At 45.2% G+C, this 14,972-nt stretch overlaps 1 protein-coding gene across 2 annotated transcripts in view; it reads right to left on the reverse strand.

The window, feature by feature from the left end:
* Window positions 1-8,235, reverse strand: part of FSTL4 (follistatin like 4) — a 206,963-nt gene extending 198,728 nt beyond the window's left edge. For both annotated transcript variants that reach the window (XM_066328808.1, XM_066328807.1), the window contains exon 1: window positions 8,078-8,235. In XM_066328808.1, the coding sequence (XP_066184905.1) occupies window positions 8,078-8,206 (129 nt within the window). In that variant the 5' untranslated portion in view covers window positions 8,207-8,235. The remainder of the gene's footprint in view (window positions 1-8,077) is intronic.
* Between the last annotated feature and the right edge of the window lie 6,737 nt (window positions 8,236-14,972).

A 14,972-nucleotide genomic window follows, 5' to 3' on the forward strand; every position in this document is an offset into this window, starting at 1 on the left:
TTGAGTGCAGAACAAAAGACCCTCCTGTTCTGTATCTGAAGTGCCTAATCACTATGTGGAGATCAGTGTAGTGTGTTTGCTTCAGGATTGTTTTCACCAGACATGTAGCTAAAGAAAAACTGCATCTCCAAAAGACCAAGCACCCCAGGGTCATCAAGTATGATAAATATTTCTACCTGGATTAAGAAGGATGAAAATCAAAATCAAATAGAGTTCAGTACTTGCTGTCACACTGCTTCACTCCCTTGTAGCTGCAGTGTGTTGTACCAACACCTGTGTGAGCCTGATGGGATTTAACAACTGGTTTGCACAAAGCCCTTTTCTGCTATTACAAAAGGAATGCCAAGGCATAAGAGCCAGTTTATGTTGTATCCCCTGATAAATGACAAATCATGGGTCCATGGCTGAGCAGAGCTCAAGAGATAAATCAGATTTCATTCAGAACAAACATGGAGAATTGGGAACTTCATTGTGCAGAGTTAAAACACAACAACACAGAGGGAATACACAACACAAAACAGAGCTTTGTAGCCAGCGTGCCACAAACAGGTTTACCAGTGGTCATCAGCAATGGATGCAAGCAGAAAAACTTTCAGGCTGTTTGGTATAGAATCACAGAATGGCTTGGGTTGGGAGGAACAATAAAGTTCATCTTGTTCCAAACCCCACTAGTTCTGTTCCACCTGGCCTTGAACACTCCCGGGGCTGAATTCAGAGATTTTCACACAGCTGTGCACTTCCCATCCCTGTTTGTTACTGGCCTCTGATCCCAGAAGGGAATGATGCTGAGCATGGATCACCAAAGCAGATACCAAAGAGATCCCAACTGCCCTCAAGCACAGTAACCCATTGGATAACCTTGCAATGGTTTCAGTCTCTTGCCCTTTAATACTGATTTAGTCAAAAGGCCCCCCTTTTTATAATGAAAATTTAATATAGGGGACTTTGCCAAAAAACCACCAAAACAAAAAAACGCCCACAACCAGCAGCAAAAAAACCTCAATAAAATAATTAATGCAGCAGATGAAGAGATGCAGAAGAACAGGTAATATTCCAGATCCACAAGTTCCCTGAATTGCTGGCCTTACCTCTCTGTGTGGGAGACACAGCAGTGCAGGCAGATAAATCAAACGCAGTCCCTGCAGCTGGGCTCATGCTGGGTCTCACAATAAATCAGATGTTACTGCTGCACACTCCAGCTCTCCAGAGACCTGGTCTCAGGATCAGCCTAACTGCTGTACAGTTTCTAAATATACAGTCCTAACTCATTTAGCAAATTAAAAAAGAAGTGGCTGTTCCTATTAATAGATTACCAGGCCATGTGTTTTTTCCTTCCCTTCAGAGCCTTCTCCTCCTAATCTCCAGTGAGGAGTCACACAAAGAAGATGGCTTTAGATGAAGTACTAGGAATAAATTCCTCCCTGTGAGGGTGGTGACACCCTGGCACAGGTTGTCCAGAGAAGCTGTGGCTGCCCCATCCCTGGAAGTGTTCAAGGCCAGGTTGGATGGGGCTTGGAGCAACCTGGGATAGTGAAAGTCATCCCTGCCCATAGCAGAGAGGGAGGAATTAGACAAGTTTTGACCCAAACATTCTATGAAATGACACTGAGCCCAGGGCTGGTGTGACACTCTGCATGGGGACTGGAGCATCAGCACAGATATATGACGAATACACTGCTTAGTTTGACAATCAGGATTTTCTGTTTACAGTCATGAACACAGAATATTTTTAAAACCCATGTTAATCAAGCAGAGAACATCCACTTTTTTTTTTTTTTTCTGAATCAGGCATGAGAAAAAAAAATAGATCACATGCTACTGTTTGGAGAAAGCTCGCTGTCAGTATGGACACTAGCAATTTACATTTGTACTGTCTGGTATGAACACTAAGAGGAACTCTGATGTCTCACACAGCATCATCTGCTCATCCATACGGTAGCTAATTGAGATAATTGCTGCATCTCTGACTTTATTCACTACTATTTCTGGACTCCAGGATGAGAAACCTGGTTATAGCTCCATAAATTTCCACATTGTGATGAGGAAGTTCATGGAACAGCTGTTTTTAGAAGTCCCAAATTTGTGGATGTACCCTTCCTAATCTAAAAACTGAGAATTCACCTGCTTGATGGTCAAAAGTACTTCAAGTAGAACTGTCTTCCTTTAAAAACTAGTGATACAACCTTTGTTTCAAAGCATAATACGTCACATTTGGAAAAAAAACTTGCTCAACATTTAGTCTTTTAAGACTGAGTGGCTTCTGAACAGAGTATCAGAAAGTTTAACCCTCTGCCACATCATAACCAAGTGAAGATTGCCATGATTCCTTTTATTTTTGCAATATGATTTACTCTGGTCTTATTCTCTTCTTCAGAATCATATCAGCATTTCCCTATCTCAATATGATTTCTCACAGTTGCTCAACTGTGACATGAGAAAAACTTACTGAAATTTGATTCCTGCAGTCAGTGTGTGCCACAGCTCAGCACAGACCCAGCCACCACAACCCCACATCCCTCTGCTCCCCAGGGACAGCATCCAAGCACCCAAATTCAGGCCATTAACATCCAACGCACCACAAACTGCTCCCATGCAGCAGCAGGGGGCTGTTCCCTTGGCTGGAAGGTGACAGCCCCCAGGAGACTGGGCAGTGCAGGACCACCATGAGGTATCACACACTGCATCCTACCAGAACCTTAAAAAAACATAAAGGAGCAGGATTTTTGCTCTGTAAGGGACTGCAAACAAGTGGGTTTTATCTCCAAATTGTGCTTGAGATGGATCTTGACAATCCCTGATGTTCACTATTGTGCCATAACCACTTACATAAACCAAAATTCTCCTAATTTTCTGCTGTTATTCAAGTGTACCATACCTGCCTTGTTCCAATTTTCATATTTTCTAGTACTTCAAGCACAAGAGCATGCAGTAAGATACAGCATTTATTAAGCCCTCTGAGTATGCAGAATAAAGTGGAGGGGGAGGTTGGGGATGCAGAGGAAGGACCTCAGCATGCCTAATATAAATATTATCAAAACATTCCACAGCACCTTGAGCTGCAGATGCTCTGGTAACCAGCACTCAGAGCAAAAGCTTCTCATCTCCACAGGGATAATATACCTGTTAAGATTTAGGATGTGCTACAAAAAAGCAATTACTGCTTGTTAGAGATACCACATAAATGCAGGTAACAAGGACTGAATTATCACTGCATACCAAAGTGATACAAAAATAAACTTAAGTCTTGTCTCCCTGTACTTTCATTAATGTTTGAAACAGGAGCAGGCTGTAGCTTAGCATAAATTTAAATTCGAATCTGATTATTTTCTTCCTTTCTCCAAACTGAAAAGCAGGAAGAACACTCACAGTACATTACTACTATTAACAGTTAAAATAAATACCAGCATATTAGATCTTCAACTGTATATAAAATTTGTACACTGTGCCTGTTTCATTCCAAGCTCATCCTCTGAAATTGTGTCTCTATTTGAATTAGAAGCAAAAAGCTTTTATCAAAAGCCTTTGCAATTTTTTACCTTGCTTCCAAAAAGAATCCTTTCCCAGTCTGTCAGATTAGGAAACATGACTTTGCTGGGGGAACGAGCCCAGAATTATCCCTGTGTATCCCTTGCTGCCCAGAATAACCTACTGTGGTCTTCAGACATAGCAGTAGGTGATGCAAAATTTAAGAATCTGAATATAACTAGAAATTTCAGCAATAATTGATACTCTCAGACAAGCACAGCTGAGGCTTGTGAGTGGACTCCAGAGAAAGGCTTTATTCCGGACAGAAGGGCACTGAAGGGCTGGTCTGATCGGGCTGTTTGCCATACATTTATTCTTTATTTTAAGCAGTTCACGTGCCACACAATCACAGAACCCCAAAATGGTTTGAATTCAAAGGGACCTTAAAGATCATTCAATGCCAACCCCCTGCCATGGGCAGGAACACCTTCCACTAGAGCAGGCTGCAGACGATGCCAGAGCCTCATCCAACCTGGCCTTGAACACCTCCAGGGATAGGGAATCTACACTCTCCTTCAAGCAATAATTAATGAACGAAAAACAATGGATAGCCAACAGAGCCAATACCTGCCAAATACCAGTAAGAGGGAAGTTATGGTGCCCTGCAAAATGAGCACTGTGAGCTGTGTGCAGCGGGCCACAGCTCCTCTCCCTGCAGGAGTGTGGGGGGCTGTGCACAGGCTCCTGAGACTTCCTCAGTAGGAGGATGGGTGGCAAAGAAACCACAGCATGAAAGGCTAATTAAAGCAATTAAGTATTTCTAGAAAACTACAGAGCAGTTATGGTTCTGTGGCCCTGAGCAGACCACAGAACGCCTGCCAGCCTTTACTGTCACTGCTCAGGAGCTTGGTGACATCCAAACACTTAACAGTGCAGCACAAAACAACTCTCCATGGACCACAACACAGGATTATTCTCCACTTTCACACTATCAAGCTACAACAATATTATTCAATCTACCTACCAGCAGTGCCCCAGAAAACATAACACAGAATTTAAATTTCCAAAATGCAGCTCTGTGATGACTTGTGCTAGAGGAGCTCTGCTCCTGGAAGAGCTGATGAAGGACCTGCAGCAATGCTCTGCTTAGAAAAGGAGATGCAAAGTCCGTCCCAAGAACCATGGCAAAACCAGCCTGGCTTCAGCATGCACAGGAAATCAGCCTCTCACAGGGAAAGCAGGGATGGGAGAAGCTGGCTGTCAAATTTCAGTATTTAATAAGATGCTTTGCAAAATATCTCAGGAGCCTGAAAAAATCACCCTGAGCTACCAGTGTGGATTACCTAGTAGAGACTGAGCAGCCTAGCACCACTGGCTTTCCATCAGAACCTCTTGGCCAAGTTCTCCTCCAAACACAAACTCCAGGGTTATTTCAGATCCAGACTGTCTCTTTTCTGCTCTTACTGGAAACTCCCTTCACCACCACTTGGCAATGACTCAGAAAGCTCCGTTTTTTGAGAATTCCTTTCTAGAAGGAAGATGTGACCCCAGATCACATCACCTGGCGTATCATGGACCACCCAAAGCACTTCTGTGCCAGCACAGAGCTGCCCATGAGTTGTAATCATCTCCAGAACATCCAGCTTGAACATGCAATCAGATTTGAAGGCAGAGACAAAAACTTGTCCAAAAACAACACCCCAGAGCAGTGAGCTCTGTCTATCTGATGTTTTGGCACATATTCCACTGAACAGGATTTAGTCCCATGATGGTTCCACCCTGAGAAGCTTCACCCAAGTCCACAAGCAATGCCCAGAAGCTTCAGGAGCTTTCCAGCAACCCCTGGAACCTGCCTATGAGAAATTTCACACAACACAGGAGTAGTCTCCAAAATTAATACAAACCAAGAATGTTGCAGCTTTCCAGCCAAGCACTAATGCAGACTTTTTTTTTTTAATTAGGTTTTCTATAGCTCTTTCACTGAAACTGGAATTTCATACTGCATATATATATTTATTAACTATTCTAATCAAATTAAAATATTCCAGAAAACAAACCTCTTCTCAGGAACACCCCATAAACTTGAGGGGTGAAAGGCTGTGTGCATCAAGAAAAAAACACACACCATTGTTATATTAGAGGGTTGATTTCTGATCAGAATGCCTTGTAATCTTACTTTCTTTAATAAATTCAAGGCACAACTGCAATAATTCTACTACATACCATGAAGAAATTGATTTAACAATCTGAACATAAATTAAGCAATGTTTTTAATTCCATAAACTTGTTCCTACGTAGATCAGAAGAAGTATTAGTGAAGGTCAGTGACCCATACCCACATATTTGCTTTGATGAGGTTCACAGGAATTTTCCACCAGAGCACACTTCAAAATTGCTTGACCTGTAAATTAACATTTTACTCATTTTTTAAAGGGTTTTAGTGACTTGCTAGGAGCATTTCTAGTTGTGATTCAATATTTTTTAAATGCATGTTAATGGATCTATGTGTTAATCAAACCATAAAATTTGGAACCTAACAAACTTCTCACGGATAAGGAGTTCCAAACGGAACAAAGCCCTGTAATGAAAAGGATTTCAGGTGACTTTCATTATTAGAAAGGTATTATGCATAAACTGTTTGCTGCAAGAGAAAGTAACTGCTGTTTACTCTCAAATGGTGATTATCTCAGTTTCACTGACCTCCCTGAAAGCTATGGTCAGAGCTTTCAGATTAATTTTGGTGTTTGGTGCCACACAGTAGAAACACTATTTCTTGCGGAAACAAGCTTTCTGTACAGATTTTTTTTTAAAAAAATCTGAATTATAACTTACATTTTTCGACTCTATTTTAACTGCATTCTTTGTACATCCATAATTTTAATATTCACACTTGTTAAATTCTGTGCAAACCTGAGCAAATACATTTTTAGCTGAGATCCTTCCACCTCAAGCAAGATCAAGTAATTGGTAAAATAACATTATGGTCTTTAGAGAAAGATCAAATGAATTAATGTCTTTCAAGTAATATAATAATTCTATGATTTATGTTAAAGTAAATTGAGTAACTAATTTAATTCCTCAAAGCAACTTTCTTTAAAAAAATCAAAACTAATTGGCATTAGTGAAGAATAAGACTTTTTAAACTGCACAAGCATGCAAAATATTTAATAATTTTTTTAATAAAAAAGCAAAATAGATCAGAGATTCTGCAAGAACAGGTTTAACAAAGTGCCAGTGTACTACCTGAGCCTACACAGCAGCAAAATAACGGTGGAGGTGTGGAAGGGAGATGTTTTTCTTCACTTTTATAGAACAGAGGTTGGACGCCTCAAGGACAAAGTACACCTGAAACAGACCTCAGAACTGCAGCACATCCAACACCATTGAAATGACTTTTGAGCCCTGCTAAGCAGCAAAAAGCACTTTTTTAATTGGCTTAAACTATGATGCAGATAACTGGGTATTTGTAGACAGAATGTGTCTGGGAGAAATGGGATCCTCCAACTACAACCAAATCCTGAGGCTTAAATAGATCCAATTGCAACATGAATCCATCAAGGGCTTATCATTAGCCTGGCACTGACTGATGTGTCTGCCAGCACATAAGTGTTCAAGGCAATGGCAGCTAAAAAATAGTCAAGTGTCCTTTCCCTGTCCTCCTGCACCATCTCCCACTTTTTAGACATTTGAGCAACCATTTAGTGAACACGCAGGAACTAATTAATTAACTAAAATTGCTTCAGCATTCATTCATCATTTACAGCTCAACAAAGCCGAAGATCTAGATTTTTGTGGCTTTATTTATGTGTCTCAGCCTCAGACTTGTGAAAATCTGAGTCTGTATCTGTGCCACAAGCAGTGCTGAGCTCTGGTTCAGAAATCCAGCATCCCGCTGGACAGCCTGCTCTGGCTCTGCTGGGACAGGGAGTGCTCCATCCACAGCCCTGTGGCAGCAGCCAACACTGTCACCTTCAGCACTGGGAACAGGCTCAGCTGCTTCTCCACTCCCAGAGCCCAGACTGAGCACTGAGGAGGCTCTGCTGCCCTGCCCCAGTCCCAGTGCCCCATCCAGATGGGCACTGGGCTGGAAGGAGATCACTGCTCACTGCAGTCACTGTTCCCAGCCCCCTTTTCCATTCCTCTGTGCTTCACAAAGGTGTCACATCAGTAGGTCTGGAGGAAACACTTTGGGCAGTAATTTTGCTGATTCTCTCAGAACCACCTATGACTCAGTTTTCCTTCAAAAGACCTTTTTTTTAGGTTTCACCTAAATGTCCACTGACCCAAGTGAAGAGACAGGACAGTCTGTTTGTTAAATTTAGCTTCACCGGTGTCAGCAGCCTCAGGACACAGCACACTGTAAAGTCTTTGGGGCAAAGACAGCATCTCCATAACAGCCAGATGGACAATTTCACTCCAAATCATGTGAATATACCAAGTAAGTGAAAGAGTTTCTGTTTCACTTTTTCACTGACCTCCTTGGGAGGTGCTTAATACAAATGCACATGGATAAGCCCACACTTGTTTTCTGTTTGCAGTATGGAGAGCCTGAACACAGCCCAAGAACAGAAATCCAAGAGCTGAGGCTGCAGCAGCAGCTGGTGTACAGTACCTCTTGATGCAACCTCCCCGCATCCGAATACAGGCTTCTGCTCTGCTCCACATCCATCCATCCCCTTGTGACCAGTGGGAAAACCCCCAGCAATACGAGAGAGCACCAAAAGCTCCTTGATGTCATCATTTCAAGTCTGTTAAAAAAATTTAAAAAAAAGAGAACAGTTATAGAACATTCATCTTACAACAGAAGGCAGCTCAGGTTCGGTAGCACAGAGGCTGACAGTGTCCATCCACACTCTGTGCCTACAGAGCTCTACAGTCTCCAGTGTATTGGCAATGAATTCCCATATTGTAGTAATTTTACCCAAAATTATCTTCCTCAGGACATGCTGTGCCACACAGCACCTGCAGAACCAGAGTCCTGGGATTTCTGTAACTACTGTGGCCAAAAGCAAACCACATCAAAACATGGTCTTGTGGTCCTGCAGAAACCAAAGGGTGAATTTTATCCCTTCTCCTGAGCCCCCAGCAGCACAGGGTCACTCACAGTCAGGGACTCACACCCGTACCCTCAGCAGATTTTCAGGAAAATGCCAGACACACACCTTTGCTTCTCTGACCACTGGAGGCTCCCAGCAATGTGACAGAAAATATCATTGCTCCCCTCTGACTCAGAGGGGGACATTGCCTTGAGCAGACACAGCCACTGCCACCCCCCTTGGCTACAGTCAGGTGTGTAGGGTGAGCCAGGGCTGACACAGGGACAGTCATTGTCCCCCAATGAGGACACCATCTGCCCAGATGGTCACCAAACACCCCCAAACTTGAAAGACACAAAAAAAATCCTGTGCTGGAGAGGGCTGACATGTTTCTCCAACCATAACAAATGTGAGTCCTACCTGAGGCTCTGATTTCTGCACTCATATTCCTCTGTCCTAAGCAGAGACATTTCCAATCCCTCCCATACTCACTCCACTCAAGAGCAGCACCATTTCCCTGGCAAAAGCCCACCACAGCCCCACATCATCTGTGGGGAACTGGAGGGATCTCCACTACACCTGCATGCACTTTGAGCAGTGGTTTTTGTCTTGTGTAGTTTTTAAATGAATTTGGAAAGAACACCAATGCAGTTAGTCAAAGTGGTGTCAGATGGAACTCCTGTGTTTCACACATCACAACCCTGCACTGGTGCTCTGGAAGCTGAACTAGGAGCTGTGCTTCCTCTGGGCTTACAATAACACAGGATTGTGTCATTACTTTCTACAGTTAAAATACCAAGGGATACTCAGGCCTGGGACCACTTCTGAGATGCTGAGGAAGGCTAAAATGGACCTGTTAATGAAGCATAATGACCCTTAATGAAGTGATGGCATTTCTGTAGGAAGAGGGACAGGCTGCTGCCTGGCTTGAGCCATACACATCAACAAGGAGGGTTACCTGCTAATGGCAAAACTCTGCCAAGCTGAATTAACTCACCCTGACATACCTTGTCTTGACAAGGCTCATTTTACAGTGTTCTCATGCCATGTATTTGCTACAGGGGATATCCAAGCTTTGGTACATCACTCCTAATTTTGGAGCCATGACCATTTACACCAGCAGTGACAGTCTCAGGTATTTTATTTTCCCAAAGACACCCCATCACTAGATTGAGCATAGCACACAGCACCCACAGAGCTCAGGCAATGCCTTTTCACGGCACTGATGTAAACATGCTGAATGGAGAGCATTCAGAATGAAATCAAAATTTATTAGGCTTTCTAAATTCCAATTATGAACCTCAGATGTAATGTTACTGGGGCTACAAATAAACGTTTAATAAAGCAAAGTCACTATATCAATAAGAGACAATTACATTGTTACTTTATTAATTGCTCTTGCACAGCAACATTATTTCTCACAGGGTTTTGGCTTTTTTTTCTTTAATAGAGGTATTTTTTGTGTTCAGTTGATGCCATCACAGCAAATAACATCACAGTTCTAGAGACCTCTGAATCATATCCTGCTTGAAATTACAACCCTGGAGCAAAACAGGGAAATTACAAGTTTAATGTATATTTAGTGAACAATGGACAGAAAGCACTACGGTAATTAGATTAGGATCTGTAACATTGATGGAACTTAAAGGGCAGACTCTACCTGATAGAAACCCTGGTTGTTTTATAAATAGAATTTCTAGAACATCTTTAGTTTAGAAATCACTTATTTTTATTTCATGCTGACAGCACACTAATTGCTCTCAGTCACAGTAAGAGGAGGACACATTAATACACATTATATATCTTAATAGCCTCAGCCGAGCAAAAAATATGTACCATAAATATCACCTGAGAGCTTACTCTGGAGTCACACAGCATTTTCATGTCACTTGGCATCCTAAAGCAGAGCTCAGCACCACCTTACCCTGAGCTAAAGGGAAGGCTCCTTGCAGAACCCAGTCTGCAGCTACACCATAAAATACAGCTACCAGACTGCAGGTTGTAAGTTTCCCGAAGTCAACAGACAAACTCAAATTGATTGAATAGATCCAGACTCTCCAATGTAAGCTCAGACAAGTTTTACTCTCCATTTCCCTTCCTCACTCGAGGGAGGGGCAGATTTGCTGGATTTGAGCTTGTACGGACATCGCTGTCCAGAGAAATCAAAGCTTGCATATGGACATGTCTGCATAAAACAAGCAGCTGCACTCAAAAGACAGAATAAATATTGGCCATTGTGATAAAGAATATACTATGCAAAGCCAAAAAGTTTACCTGAAGGTTGTGGTTTCCTCCTCTGAGCCAGAGCAGCCTTCCAGCTCTCCTTGCAGCTGGCACTGCTCTAGCAAGAATCACTCCACAAGTGCAGCAGCACCAGGCTGTGCACTGTTATCTGGAGCAGCTCAAACACGATGGCAACAGCAAAACACCCCTCCAAAGCCAGAGGGGTCTGGGCAGGCACCAACACTCAGAGAGAGCCTCGAATTTAAAGCAAATGGGTGCAATGTCTTCAGTGGAAGAACAGCCAGCAGATGCAAGCCAAAGACAAGTACAGGTTTTAGGGTACAAGTTTGGGAGCTACTCAAGCAAAAAGGGTCACCTTGGAAAACAACAGGGACTAAGCATCTTGGCTATTTGAGTGAAGAACAGCACAAACTGTTTAAAGCATTTCTGTGACATGCAACAACCAGATCCTGCAGTGATGCCACAACTTTTTTCCTCCTCAACAAAAAAGCTTTAAGAATTCAATTATGGTAACTGCAATGAGATTAAAGAATTTGCCAAAAGCAGTTATTGGTTTTGTTTCAGGGCTACCTAAATTGCAGTTTATTTGAGAAGTTACTGGTTTGCAATAGCTTTCAATAATTTCCAACCAGCTTCACATCAGAAAGTGGCTGAACTTAATTATCTGGAGTTCTGACTGTTGCTATAGCAAAAAAGAAAGCATTTGAGCATAACTATTATTTCTATTCAAACTGACACTATTAAAACCACATAAGAATCTGGTCCTTAGTTCCTGCCATCAACCTTCCCAATCGCTCCACAGCATTTCTATTGCTGGCAAAATAATTTTGACATCCATAATTTCTTGTTAAGTGCTACAAAATTAAGTAAAAAAGCCAATTGTTTTGGAAAGACATAATGAAATCAAAGAATTATTTCAGTCTGCCGTCTGCAGTAAAGTCCTTAAAGTTTGGGTGCATTAAGAACTCATTGGAATCAGCTTTGATATTTAAGTACAAAATGGACTTTTCATTTGACCAAAAGCTACTTATAAATGTTTAATTAGATTAAGTTTTATTTATTAAATTTGATTAGATTTCATTTCACTGGCATTCCCCAAGACACTTTAGTGCTCCAGAATAAATCGGGGGTGGGGGGGGGAGAAGCATCAATCCAACAGGGATGCAGGACTACCAAGAAACTCCTGAACTGTGCAGCGATTCCGCCTCCGTTTTCAAAGCTGCCCCCACGACACGTTTCAGAACAGCTTTGCCCCGAGGTGACACACGGCGGAGTCCCATGCCATCCCTTCCGTGAGCCTCCGCGGGGCAGCGAGGGGCCAGCACCGCCGGGAAGCCGAGTGCTGGCAGCGCTTTGGGACTGGGGAAGGCAGCCGAGGATGACACCGCCGGCCCCGGACAGCTCCCGGCCCGGCCCCAGTTTGGTACGGCCGGCCCCGGTTCGGTTCCGCCGGCCCCGGTTCGGTTCCGCCGGCCCCGGTTCGGTTCCGCCGGCCCCGGTTCGGTTCCGCCGGCCCCGCTCGGGCCCCGACGGCCGCACGCTCCCGGCCCACGGCGCCACCCAGCGGCCAACCCGGGAAGCGCCGGCCCCACTCGCGACCGCGGCGGGACCCGCGGCAGAGCCCCGCCGACGGCGGCCCCGCGGGGCGAGCACTGCGGCACCGCGGAACCCCGCGCCCCGGGCCCGGCAGCCGCGCCCGCCCCATCCCATCCCATCCCACCCCACGGGCGGCACGTCCACGGTGCGAGACGCGCGGTAAGGAGGAGGAGGAGGAGGCTCCCCGCTCGCAGCCCGCCCCGCCCCGCGGCGGGCACACACACACCTGTTACCTCCCCCGGCCCGCGGACTGAGCGCTGTGCGGGGCGCGGCGGCGGCACCGGGAGACTGCCCGGCCCCGGCGCGCCCGCGGAGCGGACGGCGGAGAGCAGCGGGCAGGGATGGGGATGGGGATGCAGCGCTGAGCGGGGCAGCGCGGGGCGCAGCCGAAGCCCGCGGGTTCCAGGCACTCACCTGGGGAGGAGCCGGGGCGGGCGGAGCGCGGCGGGGCCGGTGCGGGCAGTGCGCGGCGCGGGCCGGGCCGGCCCTATTTCTGCTCTCCGGGCCGGAGCCGCCTGACGTCAGCGCCGCATTTGCATGTTCCGCCCAATCCCGGTACCTGTGCGGGCGGCGGGACCGCCCCGGGGCTGGGGGGGCAGCGGGCACCGTGTCGGAGCATCCCGGCGCCGTGCCGGGAGCCTGGTGCCGTCGGGAGCTCAGGAACGCGGGGGGATGCTGCTGGGGCCGGTGGCACCTCGGGGTGAGCTGCTGAGCCCCTCGTTCTGCCCGGCCCCCGCAGCCCCGGGCTCGCAGAGCTGCCGCGGGGCGATGCGCTCCCAGGCTGCGCGACACCGGACAGCGGGCCCCTTTGTGGCAATCAAACGGGGGGACATCGTGGGACACCGATTGTCTGCGGTGGGACCCGCCACTGCAGGCACTGCACGGCACAGGGCTCTCGTGAGGTGTGCCTTCTATCCCCCCGTAACCGTGTTTATAAAGAGAGGCACACATTGAAATTCATTCACTCTCCTCTTCCTCTTCGTCTCGTTTCCAAAAACAAACAAAACAAAACAACAACAATAGCAATATAAAATGTAATTATTTCTTATCTACGTTTTAGCGAGGATGTTTGCACAAGCAGGAGGCATGGCAGGATCAGTACGTGGGGTGTTTGTTCCAAAGGCTGCGAGGAGGTTTAGGCAAAGGTGATGAAGCACCCAGAAGGGTACAGGAGAGGAGCCGACTAAAAAAACTGCTAAAACATGGCAAATTTTGTGTTTCTTCCTGTAAAAATCTTACAGCTGGACCCCGTAGATTTAGATTGGATTTGCCATTGACTTCAGCATGAGAAGGACAGGACCCCCTAGTTGTGATGTTTAAAGAGACATGCGCTACTCTGGGGAACTGGGTCCGAGTCCAGGAGAAAATGTGCTTAGTAAAAAATCATTCTACAAAATTCAGCATGAGGTTACAGAGAAGAGGTTCTTTCATGACTAAATTGGGGGGGATTTTGGTTTTTATTTTCTATTTTCTTTGCAGGAAATGCCAAGTGATCAGACTGGTTGGTTCTCCAGAACCGTTTTTTCTGGCCTGTTAAATCCAACACCACTAAAATATTTTCAGTGTTTGCAAATAAATGGAGCTTGTTCTCCCAAACCACACACAAAGGCTCATAGGAATTTGTTATTTTGTGGTTTCCTTCTTTAGGAAGATCTGAAATTGCAGATTTAGGGTTTGGATTTTAAAAAGAAATCACAAATGTAATTAAAAAAAAAAAAAAAAAAAGGAAGCATCCACCATGAATTGTGCCCAGGCAAACATAACAGGGGTCTTTACAGAGTGTCCTGGAAGAAATGAGTGTGTGTTACATAGGTTCCCTATAGGTTTAAGAGATCTGAGGTTTTTTCAAAAATAACACTGAAATCTAATCAGCAACAAATATGATCTCTCCAGTGAGATCTTTTTCTCTTTCCTGATAGAAAAAAAAATTGGAAATTATATCAGCAGAGACAACTCTTCCCCATTTCCTGAAGGGAAGGAAGAAAAGTCTCTCCACTTACCAGCATCATTTATTCTATGAAAATATGTCTGTGCTGTCAATTTGAAGTATTTACTAATCTCCCTGTTATCTCCTCAAGTCGGACATAAATACAAGATGCATTAGTAGACATCAGAAGGATCTGCACAGCCCGTGTTTATTTATACCCACACATGCTGGAGGAAACAGTTTCTTCCCCACCAACAGCTTGCCTGGGTGATATTTTCCACCTCACTTTTGTAGCAGGAGGAATATTTTGCTCATTTCACATCATCTGGTGCAGTTTTCAATGCCCAGGCTGGGGCTGCTGTGTTTCTCCAAGACCCTGGCAGCCAAGGCAGGTGGGAGAGTGTGGTGCGGCCAGTGCCATCCCCTCCCTGCACCATCAGCTGTGACCCCCAGAGAGGGGCTATGGGGTCCCTCCCTGGAGCTCTTGGGGCTCACCCACCTCCTGCATCAGCAGGGCTGCTCCTGCTTTCCCACCTGTGAACCTCTAAAAACACACCCTGAGCACTCAGCAGCTAAATAAGGATTTCCCCTGTACAGTGTAAGTGTTGGACAGCATGGCCCATGTCAAGTCTGCTCTTCTATCAACTCTCAGGTGCTGAGGGTGTCCATGTTCCCAGGTAAGATGTCCCTTTCCCAGCACTTAC

Source organism: Sylvia atricapilla, chromosome 14 (genome assembly GCF_009819655.1).
Source record: "Sylvia atricapilla isolate bSylAtr1 chromosome 14, bSylAtr1.pri, whole genome shotgun sequence".
Classification (NCBI taxonomy): domain Eukaryota; kingdom Metazoa; phylum Chordata; class Aves; order Passeriformes; family Sylviidae; genus Sylvia; species Sylvia atricapilla.